This window comes from Sander vitreus, chromosome 5 (genome assembly GCF_031162955.1).
Source record: "Sander vitreus isolate 19-12246 chromosome 5, sanVit1, whole genome shotgun sequence".
Taxonomy (NCBI): domain Eukaryota; kingdom Metazoa; phylum Chordata; class Actinopteri; order Perciformes; family Percidae; genus Sander; species Sander vitreus.
Genome location: NC_135859.1, coordinates 5,047,608 through 5,063,650, shown reverse-complemented (window position 1 = coordinate 5,063,650; position 16,043 = coordinate 5,047,608). Strand labels below are relative to the sequence as shown.

The window sequence follows — 16,043 nt, the reverse complement described above, 5'->3', positions numbered from 1 at the left end:
CTTCAGTCGCCTATATGTTCATTTTCTACCTGTTAATAGTCTATATTCATGTAGGCTACTGTGTGCGACAAATCCGTTTAATCACAACAGATTTACGTCACGGTCTGGTGTCTGCATTATGGGCTGTAAGGGACGTATGGAGCGACCAGATGTGATTTGACTTAGTTTACAGCAAATGACACATAAGAAAGTGAAACTTACATAAAGGCCAAATAAATGTATTGTCTTCTGAGCTCTCTGGGTTTTGTCTGATTAATGCCCGAAATGGCATTACATTCTTATAATAACGGCCTGCTGTTAAAGGTCCCATGACATGGTGCTCTTTGGATGCTTTTATATAGGCGTTAGTGGTCCCCTAATACTGTATCTGAAGTCTCTTTTATATAGGCATTAGTGGTCCCCTAATACTGTATCTGAAGTCTCTTTTATATAGGCCTTAGTGGTCCCCTAATACTGTATCTGAAGTCTCTTTTATATAGACCTTAGTGGTCCCCTAATACTGTATCTGAAGTCTCTTTTTATATAGGCCTTAGTGGTCCCCTAATACTGTATCTGAAGTCTCTTTTATATAGACCTTAGTGGTCCCCTAATACTGTATCTGAAGTCTCTTTTATATAGGCCTTAGTGGTCCCCTAATACTATATCTGAAGTCTCTTTTATATAGGCCTTAGTGGTCCCCTAATACTGTATCTGAAGTCTCTTTTATATAGACCTTAGTGGTCCCCTAATACTGTATCTGAAGTCTCTTTTATATAGACCTTTGTGGTCCCCTAATACTGTATCTGAAGTCTCTTTCCCGAAATTCAGCTTTGGTGCAGAATGACAGCCACTAGAGCCAGTCCCACAATGAGCTTTACTTAGTATGTGCCATTTCTGTGTCTGTAGCAATTGAGGGGGGGGGGGGGCAAGGTGGAGGGTGGGGCTGTGGCCTTGACCAACTGCCACTTTGCTTGTTTGAAAGCCATGATGCCTCTTTCTCATGGCTGGGCCAAATTCTCTGGGCGGGCAAAGCAGAGAAAGGGGAGGTAACCTTTCCCCTTATGACGTCAGACGTCCAGATCGGCCCATCTGAGCTTTCATTTTCTCAAAGACAGAGCAGGATACCCAGGGCTCGGTTTACACCTATCGCCATTTCTAGCGGGGGGACCATAGTCAGGCTGGGGGAACGCATATTAATGTTAAAAGTGAAATGTTCATGCCATAGGACCTTTAAGCTACATGCCCAGGTTGGTAAAAGTGGTGTCTACAATTTGGTAGCATGGCATCTAGGGTTACTGTAACACATTTGGGATCTAATATAATTGTATTTTGCGAGAGAACGCAATATAGTAGTCCCCTAAAAAAGAAAATCTGGCCGTGACCCTTCCGGGGCTCCGAACGTTCATGTCAGCAACACATTTTGACCATATATTAGATGTTGTGTTGCTCGACACACCCGTAAACAGGACTATGGTGGACGGCTGGATGGTAAGGATGTCTGAATATGAACATGGACCTTTTTTACACAAGCAGACATTTTTGACTTGTCATAGTAGGAAAAGCACAGCTGAAATTGATCACCTTAACGATGGCTCAATTCCATCACGTCCCAGTGAGCTATTTCAGGGAGTCAGCATGCACAATACCAGGGCCTCTCCTAAGTGGAATGCAGCCATCATTAATGGTTTTGAATACACCTGTGCTTTTCATACTATGAGGTCAACATGTCTGCCGTGAAAAAGGTCTATTACACGGTAAGTTGTGTGTGTGTGTGTGTGTGTGTGATCTGGGTCATTTGAGTTGGCATGCACATATAAAAACATGAATTCATTTGAGACACAAAAGACAAATCAGAGCCAAATGAGCGTCTTTATTTTACAAACGCAATATTCTATTGGCATTTTTCATATAATAAAAAAGCAATTTACAAGCTTAAGAACCAAAACGAAGCAGCACAGAATGATTATGGGTAAAATATATAATTTGAATAAATATATTTTTTTAAATTTCATGCTATAAAATAAATTCATAAATGGCAATAGATACAACATCAGCTCTAGCTAGCTTCATTTACTTCATAGTTGTACAAAACAGTAGAGTTCTGAGGTTCACAGTTGGGTTGTGAGGTTGTGTGTAGAGTGGACAAAACAGGAGTTGGGGGCATTTCTGCTGTCATGCTTTAGTTTGTGGTCTCCAGTGCTCCTCAAGCTTCAGCTCTGTGGAAAATATGGGCTCATTGAGACAGAATGTTTTGGGAACCACTGACTGAGGACTTGTTTCCCCCACCTGAAAAGAAGTGCACAATTATACTATGGACGTAAGTAGTATGTCCAATGAGACCACCTTAAACACTACGTATATACCCTGAGTTCTAAGAATTTTTTTTTTTTTTTTTTTTTTTTGTCGTCACCAACTACATATGAGCCAGAGACATTGTAGTGCAGAGTTAGGGGATTTGTAAAAGGAGAAGGAACGATTAGCTTGACTGAAAATTTCCCCCTTGTCCTGAACAAATGCAACTACAGTCTCAGTGCCTGAGGAGCCAAAAGGAGACCACTGAACCTCAACATGACAACAGACAGCCCGCTCCCAAACAAGTGGCTATACAGCCCAAAATCCCTTTCATTATTTGACACAGCTGGAGGTGCAACTCTGAACAGTGCCACTGAGTTTGATGACTGGACCACGCAATCAGTTCTTGTGTTGCAGTTTACTGACTACCACTGGAGTTTGATGAGCATTTAGAACACCAGCAAGCAACACTACTTTTTGCCACTTATATATATATATATATATAGTGGGGAGAACAAGTATTTGATACACTGCCGATTTTGCAGGTTTTCCCACTTACAAAGCATGTAGAGGTCTGTAATTTTTATCATAGGTACTCTTCAACTGTGAGTGACGGAATCTAAAACAAAAATCCAGAAAATCACATTGTATGATTTTTTTTAAGTAATTAATTTGCATTTTATTGCATGACATAAGTATTTGATACATCAGAAAAGCAGAACTTAATATTTGGTACAGAAACCTTTGTTTGCAATTACAGAGATCATACGTTTCCTGTAGTTCTTGACCAGGTTTGCACACACTGCAGCAGGGACCTCCTCCATACAGACCTCCAGATCCTTCAGGTTTTGGGGCTGTCGCTGGGCAATAAGGACTTTCAGTTCCCTCCAAAGATTTTCTATTGGTTTCAGGTCTGGAGACTGGCTAGGTCACTCCAGGACCTTGAGATGCTTCTTACGGAGCCACTCCTTAGTTGCCCTGGCTGTGTGTTTCGGGTTGTTGTCATGCTGGAAGACCCAGCCACGACCCATCTTCAATGCTCTTACTGAGGGAAGGAGTTTGTTGGCCAAGATCTCGCCATACATGGCCCCATCCATCCTCCCCTCAATACGGTGCAGTCGTCCTGTCCCCTTCGCAGAAAAGCATCCCCAGAGAATGATGTTTCCACCTCCATGCTTCACGGTTGGGATGGTGTTCTTGGGGTTGTACCCATCCTTCTTCTTCCTCCAAACACGGTGAGTGGAGTTTAGACCAAAAGGCTCTATTTTTGTCTCATCAGACCACATGACCTTCTCCCATTCCTCCTCTGCATCATCCAGATGGTCATTGGCAACTGGACATGCACTGGCTTGAGCAGGGGGACCTTGCGTGCGCTGCAGGATTTTAATCCATGATGGCGTAGTGTGTTACTAATGGTTTTCTTTGAGACTGTGGTCCCAGCTCTCTTCAGGTCATTGACCAGGTCCTGCCGTGTAGTTCTGGGCTGATCCCTCACCTTCTCACCAAGCTGCTTGCCTATTGTCCTGTAGCCCATCCCAGCCTTGTGCATGTCTGCAATTGTATCCCTGATGTCCTTACACAGCTCTCTGGTCTTGGCCATTGTGGAGAGGTTGGAGTCTGTTTGAGTGTGTGGGCAGGTGTCTTTTATACAGGTAACAAGTTCAAACGGGTGCAGTTAATACAGGTAATGAGTGGAGGACAGGAGGGCTTCTTAAAGAAAAACTAACAGGTCTGTGAGAGCCAGAATTCTTACTGGTTGGTAGGTGATCAAATACTTATGTCATGCAATAAAATGCAAATTAATTATTTAAAAATCATACAATGTGATTCTCTGGATTTTTGTTTTAGATTCCGTCTCTCACAGTTGAAGTGTACCTATGATAAAAATTACAGACCTCTACATGCTTTGTAAGTAGGAAAACCTGAAGAATCGCCAGTGTATCAAATACTTGTTCTCCCCACTGTATATATTCTTTCTGAAAAGGAGAGTCAATCTGTCCAAAGTTTCAGAATATATATAAAAAAATAAATCAATATCAAATTGTCCTGGTCCTACTTCAATTCAACAGCTCCCTGACATTCAGTTTGTTTGATATGACAGGCCAATATTTCATTAGGCTTGATGATCCCAATACACTTTTAAAAAGGTTATTGCTTTTTTCTTATATTACACAGTGGACAGAAACTGACAGAAAAGCTATGGAAGACTTAAGATTTTTATTTTTTTTTTCTAAGCCTGTATCAGTGTTTGTAAACTACCTGAAGTGAGTTTATTATAAAAAAGAATAGGACGAGCTGCAATTTCAAAAAGTAGTCTGACAGCCTTCCCTGTAAACACTTCCTTTTGATTACTTGTGGCCCATAATCTCCTGTTCCTCTCAGAGGTGTGTGCGGAACTAAGAGTTGACAAAGAGTCGATTCGAGTGTGTGTCAGAATGAAGTTCAGTTGGTTCTGTTAAGTGTGTATCACGTAAGTAACTATAGTTATGGAAAAGCATTTAAACAATTTCCCCTCCATTCACCTATGATAATTACATTGACTCGATCAATTAAAAAAAAAAAGAAGAAAGAATTTGACTAGTCTAAAAGCACCATTTAAGGGGGAAAGGTCCCTACCAAAGTGACTCAGGCCGTTTTAGTGGAGTCCATTAAGGGTAACTACAGAGATAGACAGGACTTCCCGGATGGAATTGGTATTTACTATCAACATAAAACTGTAAGTGCACAATCGATGACACACATACAAGAAAACAAAAAAAAGAAAAGATCCATTGACAATTTCATACAATTTTGAGGTTGAGCAACGTGCAATTCAGCTACAGTATATGAGGGTTGGCTTATTTTTCCCTCAACAAATATTCAGTTTATCTGCTAAATACCCAAGCAGCTGTTCCCTTGCCAGATGCTCAGAGAGAACAGAGAGGAAGTAGATTTGGGTTTCTCATGCATCTCCTTCCTTCGCTGAAATGCCTAACACTACAGTACATTGTTAAGACTGTCCTCGGTAGTTAGAGGAGGGGATACAGTATGGCCTCTGAACATTGGGCAACGCAACGGCTTGCAGGGAAGAAGTCTGCCTCATTTGATTTGTAATCAATTTGCTACAACATCAGTTATAACTTAAAATCAGTTGCCCATTCCATGACAAAAAAAAAAACAAAAGAGACCAAACAATTAAAAGCGAAAACAGGGGTCAGGACTTAGACTGGAAAAAAAAAAAAAAACTTCAAAATGGACAAGAATGACATGCATCCATTTCTTTTCATTCTTGGTACCACTTGCCAATAAATGGTGTGGCCATATTCTATTATAATCTCTCAATTCAATCCCTTACAAAATGAAAGAGGCACAGGAATCTAAGTGCCAGAATCTAAAATGTAAAGCTTGTGGCAAGGCACTAAGTTAAAGATGCCACTTTTTGTGAAGTATTCTCTCTTTTGTTTACATTGGCTTCAAACAATTACAATACCTATTGCACAACTTTCCTATTTTCAGCTTTTGTATGGCTTTATATATTGTTATTTATGACTTTCGCTGCCTAACGTCGTCTAAGCAAATTGTTTAAATTTGACACAAGTGATTGTTATAAGCTGGGAAACGTACATTCTTTGCAAATCCAAAAAAAAGACTAGTCCTACATTAAATTAAGAACCTATTCTTCATGAGCATTCAATTATGCAATACTGTCACAATTGACGGTTGAAAATCACCTATTAGTCTTTGGCGTGAACTCTTGGCACAAAATTGTTTTAGCAGTTTGTACCCATTACTCACAAAACAATACGGACAAGAAGGTATGCATCTCCTCCTTTTTTCCCGAGGTGAAGGGCAAGAATCGTAGGCAGATTGAAATTAGTCAGCGACTGATTTTTGGTGAGGTCAGATCAGCTGTAAAACCTGCACGTCACATCTGCGGCCGACAGAAAGGAACCTGACGTAGCAAACAATCATCTAAAAAGTACTGTACCGGTTGGCAGACTGCGGGTGTGATGACCAGAAGTGTCTGTGATACATCCATACACACTAAGATAACCAAACGCTAGCTATACCGAGTTTTTGCAAAGTTCCCTACATTTTGGTTTGCTATCTTAACTGTCAATGAGTGAAGACAATGGCCGCACATTCAGTGGAATAAAAAAAATTAAAATAAAAAAGGACTGCACTCTTGACATTAGACATAAGCAACAATTACAATATTCTCCTACCAAAACGAACACAAAGTAGAACGATTATATGGAAACTGTGAAATAATCAAACCCAATTCATTGACACAAATTCAGCGTGGACCAAATGGGACAAAATAAAAGCATATAGCAGGTGCTCTTCAAAAATCTTTAACAGCTTAATTAAACAGCTGGCTGGCAAATAAAAAAGCAGGAGAGCGCAAAAGGGGCCTTCTAAGTGCCTTTTACGTATTTACTGTGTATGCAGATTCCTTTAAATCTCTATGGAAAATAACCCAAGTTTCTATATAGTAACAACACCCCCCCCCCATCCCTGATCCCCATGGTTTAAACAGTATAGATACAATATGTTGTCATATACATGACTTGTAGCCAATAGTATTCATGTGATTGCAGTCTCATAAAAAGTTCGCAACATTTTTACTTGGAGGAAAAATCACTGCTGTGAAGCTAGTACTACCCTGACACCGCTGCCGCATCAGAATTAAGATCCCAACCACTGCAGAGAACAAAGATCACAGATCAACCGTCCCATCCTCAAAGGAAGGACGGAGGGAAGGAAAGAAAAAGTAAAGAAAAGTCAATAGCTCTTTCAAATAATGGAAGAAAAACCATGTCAAAATGGCTGAGATTCCTTTGTTCTTTCTGTTTTGCATATTATTCAGACTAGTATACTATATTGATTTGTGTGAACAGCTGTTCCTCCTGTGCTGAGTTGACAATGAGCACTCCTGTCTCTGTCAGACGCGGAGTATTAACCTAGAAGCCTACCTCAGGACAAAACAATTTACACATACAACAATAATTCAGTATAAGTCTCCACCAGAGTATAAAGGAATTACGAATGACTTCACTGTATGGACGTAATTCACCCATTACATGGATGACAGCATCTTAACCCACACCAACAGAGTGAGATCTCCAGTAGTGATGAGAGATACAATTCTTAAGTGTTTTGTAGAACAAACGTTATTAAGACAGCAAAATATCTTGAAAAATACGCAGGGCCATTTTCTGTCTCGATTGTGCGCATTTGCCAAAAACAAACGCACAAGAAAGCTAGCAAATTTAATGTACTCCTTACATAGCACCTTCTTAAATCACTTTAACCTGGCTGCCCGAGAAACATTTGACAAGGACTATGTCCTCAATCCATACAATCAGCAAGGAATAGTTCCCCTAAGTATCAAGGCTTTATGTTGAGAGAATATTCTTTACAGGGTTTGGCAATAAGATACTGTACATACAACCTAAAAGGGATTTCAAACGGTGAACACGCCTGTGCCTGGTAGGTTCTTGGCTATGAGGTAGAACCTGGTGAGTTTCATTTAAGTTAAAATACTGTCTGTTATGAGTATGTAGTTGCATTCATGAGGTATTGAACGGATATGTCACACGAAGCTTTGCACTGGCAGAAAAATAATTCCTTGTGAGTAAGTGACCTCCTGCGGCCACATGTGCAAAAACAGGTCAGGTAAAAAGGTGATATGACAAGCATCTTACCAGAGCTTTCACATTATCAATTATTGCAACATGCCTATATAACTCTGTAAATATGTTTTAAAAAACATGGAAAGATATAAAGAGAAATCAATGAGGGGGTCTTGATTATTGGGACCTCCTGAAAAATAGTAAGTTGTTACTCCCTTTGCTTGAAATAATCAAATTTCTATAAAGCACCCATTTGCTCTCCGCATTCAACATCTAACTTTCACAAAATTGACAGAATCCCTTGACACAAGAAATGTCTATAGTAGAGGGAGCTGATTAAAAAGGAAAAAAAAAAAAAAAAAAGTCCTATAAGTTGAGTTAAGATAAACATTTCTTAAAGCTTCTTTAACCTGAAGCAGGACCTACAAATCACATCTTGATGCTTGGGCCTCCTCTGGACTGCATTTTGAACTCTCCTCCATATCATTGGCTGGTGCCTCTTCTGCATATTGTGCCTCAAAGGCCATCCCCTCGGACGTATCCTCTTGGTCCTTCTGACCTGAGTTCCCCTCCGTCGTCTCTGGAGAGTCTATGTGATTACTGCCCTCCGACGCTCCCATGTGCTTCTTCCTCAGGTGCTGGTTAAGGGTGCCCTGAAATGGGAAGCATTTGCCACAGATCTGACAGTGGAAGGGCTTGTTGTCCGTGTGGCCACGGATGTGGTACTCCAGCTGGTCTTTCCTTGTGTACTTCTTGCCACAGAATTTACAAACAAATGGGGTGATTCCCATGTGCAGGCGCATGTGGCGATCCAGGCTCCCTTTCTGATTGAAGGTCTTTCCACAGTAGATGCAAATGAGTCTCTCATTGTAGGGGTACCACTGGCTCCGCAGGCTACGCTCGCGCACGTCGTTCTCCAACCCTGCGGGGCCCACTGCTGATTCGCCGTCATCTGAGCCGGGTTTGATATGACTCAGCACTCCCGCTGGGATGGCCAGGGGTCGCTTTGCCCTGGCCCGCCCACCTCTGTAGCCACTGAGCATGGAGCGGGACGGACTGGAGTTGGTAAGGTTGACAAAGCACGGCGAGGACAGCCCTGAGTAAGAATAGGCAGCAGACTGGATGACAGGACCATAAGAGCCCACACTAACAGCCAACACCTGTTCTCCATCCACCAACTCTGTGTGGTAGCCGTCGTCACCGGCTGAGGAGCTATCGGAGTACGTGGGCCTGTCAGTCTTCTCTATCTTCACATGCACATCTGTTACTTGCCCGTCTTTGCCGATCAGTTCCACTTGCTCCGTTTCTCCATCCATGGGAGCATCAAGCTCCGACACACTATCACTACTGCCTCGGTCCGACTGGCCTTCCTCTTGCTGCGGTCGCCCCCGGCCTAGGCCTTTTCCTGCCAGCTCAAAGCGCGCTTCGTGTCCTGCCTGACTCTGCCGGGAGTAGTAAGGGGGGGAGATCTGGGTAGGGTTTACAAAGAGGTTGCTGTCATTGACCCCATTGCCGCCGGTCTGCGAGTCGTCCTTCTCCGGGCTGCAGACACTAACTGGGAGGCTTATCTTGGAGTGGATGCTCTCCAGGATTTGGGTACACTTGTCAATGATGGCCTGCATCTGCAGAAAGCTGGCAGCAGTGAGGAAACTGATAATATCCTTGAGCTGCAGGGACATGTGACCTGTGTAGCAGAATGCAAGAAGCTGCTCAAACACCTCAGGGCTTTTGATGACCGAGATGGAAAGGCCACTCATGGTGCTGAGAGCTGAGTGGTCACGAAAGTAGGGTGAACTAGCTGCCAGCACGGCCTTGTGGGCTCGAAATGGCTGGCCCTGAATGTGAACAATTATGTCACACAACTTCCCTTGCAGCCGCAGCTCATTGAGCTGGGTCAGAACAGTGTTACTGAACTCCGGCACATCGAACTCGATGTAGCTGCCGTCGTCCATTTCTTGGATATGTTTCTCCAGTTTGTCGGCTGCCTGATGGGAAAAGGAGAAGAGAGAGAGGGGGAAAAAAAGAGGGAACCATTAGATTTGGAAACATTTCATTTGCAATGCAGCAATTTTACATTTTCACAGATAAAGAAAAACGTTTGTACCGTATACATAAGACAAATGAGACGGGAGGCTGTTGAAAGCTAGAGTGCGGAGAGTTCCTGCCTGTCTTGTATTGGGTAATACAGGTAGACTGACATGGCGTGTAACCAGTCAGAGAGCCAGAATATGCAGCTACGCTGTGTAGAACTGTAAGTGAGTGAGCAAGGTTGGCTGACGGCACTGTGTGTACTGCTAATGTAAAGAAGCTGTTCTATAGTTAATAAACTACTCTTTCGGAGTACAAAAAAAGCTGTATCGGCATTCTTCCGGTGCGCCAGCGTGGGAATGTCGCCACAGACACCAAAACTCTGGTATACTGAGAAATACAGAGAGCTTTCCCTGGCGGCGATAGGCTTAATCAGCATTGTGTGAACTCTTTTGGCAAGGGATTGATTGTAACGAACGTTCATTTATATGTAAACTTAAAAGTCCGGCGTTAAGATAAGCATTTGATACAGCCTTACTTCTTGACAAATTCTATGTCAAAAGAAACAACACTAAATGCATTGCAGCAAACAGCATTTTATAGGGTTAACTCAGGTTTAATATATTTTGTTGTATTTGTTTTGTTTTTTATCTTTTGATACAGGGCTAGGTGATACGATGACATATGCTGTAAGTCAATATACATTTCTCAACCTTCAAAAACATCTAAGAAATCTTGCAACAGAATATAAAGTGTTTCATAACCAAATTTGAAAGATTCTTATAATATTCTGTTATTGTCCTTATAAACATAAATGTTTGTTAATGCGTGTGTATGTTTATAAAAAAAAAAAAAAAAATTATTGACAACTGTGTCAGATTTTCCTATATACTGGCCTCAGCCTCAATAATCCTGTACTGTACAGCCTCTATTGTTCAGGAGGACAGGGAAAACAATACAAAATTATTGTTTTTGTTTTTTAAATCCACAGGCACCCTGGTCATAGTGATGTAGCCTACAGATTAGAGATGGCCCGATACCATTTTTTGCTTACCGATACCTGAACTTGCGTATCGGTTCAGTTCTGATCCGATACCAGTGTGTCATATATTTTATTATGTTTGAACAACTGTATACTACTATCCCTGTATGGATGTGATATGATTTCTATCTGTGTTGTACGGTCTGGCTCAGGTTAAACTTTGTGAAACATGAACAAACACAAACAATGATTGCCACAGAACTTTCTTTTTTTATCCAGTTATAAACGGAAAAAGAACATAAACTACTTTTAACGTAGATTTTCTTTAGGGCTTTATTATGTGGTATCGGATCGGTGCATAACAAGTACTTCCCGATACTGATACCAGCATTTTAGGCAGTATCTGTATCGGAACATCTCTACTACAGATTATACACGGGCCTACAATATACACGAGAAAAAAAGAGTCTACTGACTGGAATGTGGATCTGAAATAAGATCCAGCAGCAGAGCAATTTCACAGTAGTTTGCCAACGGAATGACTATCAACAGTGGCCTCATCAAAGTACTGAAATGGAACATACTAAACATGACCATTTCACTGTGTCTCAATCCCAAAGATTGAAGAAAAACAAAAGACACTTGTGAAGCCACACTGGTAAACCCAAAGTCATTTTGTTGTGTGTAATGGCCCCAATGTACATTTAAAACCATTTGGCAGCCAATTTTGTTTTCCCGAGCAACATATAGAAAGTGAAACAGGAGGGCTGTTTTCTAGGAGCGGCATAGGCTATATGGAGGCAGGCCATAAAAAGGTACAGTATAGGGCGCGCATTTCTCAGAGAAACAAGAAAACCTGGTTCTGCTTGAAAGGTGAGCATACACTAAGCTCTCTTAAAAAGTATCTTACAAAGCCTTTCTTCAAGGCTTCTTTGATATACTAGATTAAATGTGTCAGTAATGATCACTTTTGTGAGTGCTGTGTGGACAATGCTTTTGATCTTCTCATTCCAACAGCACAACTGACAACTGCCTCTCTGCATTGAGATCCTTCAAAGCACACTAGCCATAGCATTAAAGCTTTGTCTAAAACACATTTTGGCAAAATGATAGATCAGATCCCCCCCACCCCATGAAAGGCATTGCCGCACAGCGCAAGTAGTAGCACACTACCCTTACAGAATAATATACTGACTGGAGCTGGTTCATGAATATTAATAGATATAGGCCCTGCCTTCTCAGCAGAACGATTTAAACCACACTATGGAAAGCAGCGACTGTGTAATCAAATTCTACCTTATCTACTGTGTAATTCTATGTTTGTATGAGCAAATACTTCCGTGTTGCAAAACCTTAATGTGTCAGTTCTCCAGCTTAACCCTCCTCTCCCCCCACTCCATCTGCCCCTCTCCCATCTCTCCCTCTGCACCTCCTCCTCCCTCCCTGCCCCTTGCTGGCAATTCAGCATGATCTTCTCCGCACTGAGTCGCCATCAGCACTTTGGGAACGTAAACACTTTCTCCAGTTGCCAAAGCTCGTCAAGACACCTGTCCAACAAACCATATGCTCTCATCCTGGCACAGCAGAGGGGAAGATGTAGCAAAACGGAGAACCGTAAGAAGGTGTACTGTATACTACTTTCACTCCCCCATTCCACCAGCCTTCAATTACAGCATGTCCGTACACTAAAACATACCAGTGATGGCTGCCAACAGCATGTGTACTGAATGGAGCCAAATTGAAGGGCAGCCAAAGAATGTATGCTCAGTAGTTGAGATGCATATGCTGGGTGAGGGTCACATGCTCGGCTCACGTGGGAGAAACTGAAAATGTTTAAACTCAGCTCAAAAAGTCCATCTGCGCCTCAAGTTGAATGCGTGGTAATAAACCTTTGACACAGCTGCTTCATGTAGGTAGGTATAAAGGATGCTGAGTACATTGTGATAGTTTGGCTGACCATAAAGGTCAGCATAGCTCTGGTGGGTAAGACATCGCCTAAATCCTTTAACTTTGGCAGGTCACTCAAAAAAAGAAGAAAAAAACATTAGAAGAAAAATCAAAGTCAGCAAGCAAGCATTGTATGCTTTCTTCAACATCAGCAGCATTTCACATTCTGTGTTTGTGGGGCAGACCAGAGCCAGAACAGAATTTGCTTAACAAGCAAAGGTTGGGAGAGCAATTTCAAACAGATAGGCCTAGTAAAAAAACAAGATAAAAATATACTATATTATGATACATTAAAAGGGAAGGTAAAGTGTGGCTGGTGTGCGAATAATATGCATTGTGGTAATTCTAAGTCATAGTGGAAGCTCAGTGTGCAGAGCTAAATAATGTATGTTTAGCCTTTGGGTGTGTTCTCTTATTTCATTTGAGTAGACTAAATAACTGGAAAATGCTCCTTTTCATTTGAGCCTACTCACCTTAGCCAATCTGCTTATCAATACAAGTGGAAGACTTTAAAAAGACCTGAGCCTCTCCACCTCATCTCTACACTTTTTAACATAGTCATTCTCAAACACTGAAGACAAACTGTGCAGCAGTTATTCTGCTTTTTGTCTACCATCAACCTTGACAAATTTACCACATCTTATTTGCAGTGTGAACCGAGCTTTTAATGACCAGCACTTATTAGCTGGGATAACATCATGCTACACTGCCTTTTCACCTAGAACCACTCTGCAGTGATTTCCCTGTTGCAATTACAGATGACGGTGATACATTTGACACAATGACCAAAACAGGTTTTATTACCGCCAAATGGTCAGGTTTTGCTAATGGTAGAAAATAATTCAAGCAAGGGAGCCACCGTTTGCTGCTGACATGCAGGAAAAACCCTGCATATGTCAGTTTTACTGTCTACTTCAGGTAAATTTCCTACATTTCCAAAATGTAGCCTATATCATGAGAAAAATACTGTAAATCACACTGCTAGAGTAAATACTTGTGAACACTTTGGCTCACATCACGAGACAATTCTGAATTTCCAGATTACCAGGATAGACCACAGAGTGTTGTTTTCACCAGACCCTACTGTGCCTTGTGTTGCACAATCATTCATTTCAGCCTGCGTTTCAAACCAATGAAGTTTTTCGGCTTATTCCTAACAGAAACGGGACTATAAAAAAAAAAAATATATAGGGTTGACTGGGTGCTAAGCCATAATGGTTGCTCACGCAAAAGTCGTAATTGGTTTGGCTCCACTGTGTTCTGACATGCCTTATGGTAAAAAAATATTTACACTAGTTTCATATGCAATTGTCCTGGAATATTGCAAGATGTTGGTTTCAAACTGGATTGTTGAATTTCAGAGCAAATGAATGTCACATAAATAGTAATATATATAGTCTTTGGTGACATAGGTTCACCTATGTGTACAGAATAACCTGCCATGTCCCTGCATTTTGTTCTTTCCTGCCATAACATCACGTACAATTATTTACCGGTAAATTAGCTACATTCATTGTGACCTGGGATTGTAGGTAACGTTAATGTTACAGGTTAGTTAATGACACGCTGAATACGAAACAGTTACGGGCCTGATGCCACCCCATTAGCGTAGTGGATTTAGAATAAGGCGTTTTGTTTAATTGCAAGACTTTGCTACACATTCTGTACGTTAAGTTAATCATTAAGACTCGCATTTACCTGTGTTAGCTTCATCGTGCACGGACACTGAGGGACATTAGCATGTAACGTTACTGTTGATCCCATCTAACATGCATACTGTGCTGATACATTGGGGAGCAGATGTGCGGTGTCTCAAACTTTGTTGCAAAGCATTCAGTTAGTAGTTAACTAACTTAGTAAGATAGCTATTGGTGTGGGGGGTGTCTATACTACCTAGCGGAGTAGCTAAAGGTTGGCGTTAGCTTGGCCGTCACATCCTACTGCTTTTGTTTGTGTCTCCACCATTTCTCATGTATACGTTAACTTGTAGTTAACGTTAGATTAACGTTAGTAAAAAAAAATAGCATCGGCTAACAGGGCCGAACCACCCAACTACAAAGCAGCACACAAGCTAACTTACATCGCGTTAGCTATATTAGCTAGCCTAAAATCGAGCAATTATTTCAGAAAAGAAAGCCTAGCTAACTCTCACACAGACTTCACATTTTCACGCATGGTGGATTGTTTTACGGGTTGGTCTCGCTTTTACTGATTATAAAAAAGCTTGACAGTGTATGGTTTAGTAACGTTAGCTAAGTTACAACGTCGAACGCGGGTACAAACTCTGTCGGCGGCTGTCATGAACTAGCTAGCTAGCTCCTATGCTAGTTAGCTTATGCTACCAATTAGCTGGCAACCGTCCCATGTCTGCCAATGCTAAGTAGCAGCTAACGCTAACTAGCATTTGGTTACTAGCGTACGGTCGCAGGCAATTATTTCGCCATTACTTTTTACTGTCAGAGCAAAGACGCACCGACATTGCAATTACATTATGGTCACCAGTCCGAGCCAAAGTTAAAGTCCATAACACTCACCGTCTTGCAGATTAGCATTAAACGTTGTCCATTCCACTCAGTAGTTCGCTAACACTACAGCCAGGCCTCCCCCCCTCTCCAGTCCAGATGTGTCAGACAGTTGCTGCTGCAATTTTTGCATCAACAGGAAGTGTTCTTTTGGCTCTTTGCATTCATTCTATCAGTGTGTTTTGCAGCAGCAGCAGCAGAAGCAGCCCCTCCCTTGCTCATGTCAGTGTTATGTACTAAGACATCATGTTCTTAATATACGACGTGGACACGCGCAAAAATAAATGTAAAGTAGCCTACAGTCGGTCTTCAAATAGTTTGTAAAAGATAACGTGGCTAACGTATACTCATGCTCTTATCTAGTGACTACACCCATGCCATGATAGTATACATAGATCATTTTTCATCTGCTTCCACTTTACAACACTGACTGAGGGAGGGGACAGTACATTTAAGTGTATTTAGTGCATTTGTTCTCCTGATTTGTAAATGTTGTATTTATGTTATCACTTTTCTTCATTTTAATCTGAGCTTCATTAAAATCTAAGGTGACATTGGATACCTTTCCAGCTGTGCACCTGTGCAGCTGTCCCTCCAACCACACACACACACACACACACACACACACACACACACACACACACACACACACACACACACACACACACACACACGGAG

General features: G+C 41.6%; 1 protein-coding gene across 1 annotated transcript; it reads right to left on the bottom strand.

Moving 5' to 3' along the window:
- Positions 1 to 1,829: 1,829 nt before the first annotated feature.
- zbtb34 (zinc finger and BTB domain containing 34) lies at positions 1,830 to 15,540 on the bottom strand. Its single transcript, XM_078250154.1, has 2 exons — positions 15,378 to 15,540; positions 1,830 to 9,871 (listed from the first exon to the last, which is right to left on the bottom strand). The coding sequence occupies exons 1-2, from the start codon at positions 15,393 to 15,395 to the stop codon at positions 8,309 to 8,311; spliced, it is 1,581 nt and encodes a 526-aa protein (XP_078106280.1). The 5' UTR covers positions 15,396 to 15,540; the 3' UTR covers positions 1,830 to 8,308.
- Between the last annotated feature and the right edge of the window lie 503 nt (positions 15,541 to 16,043).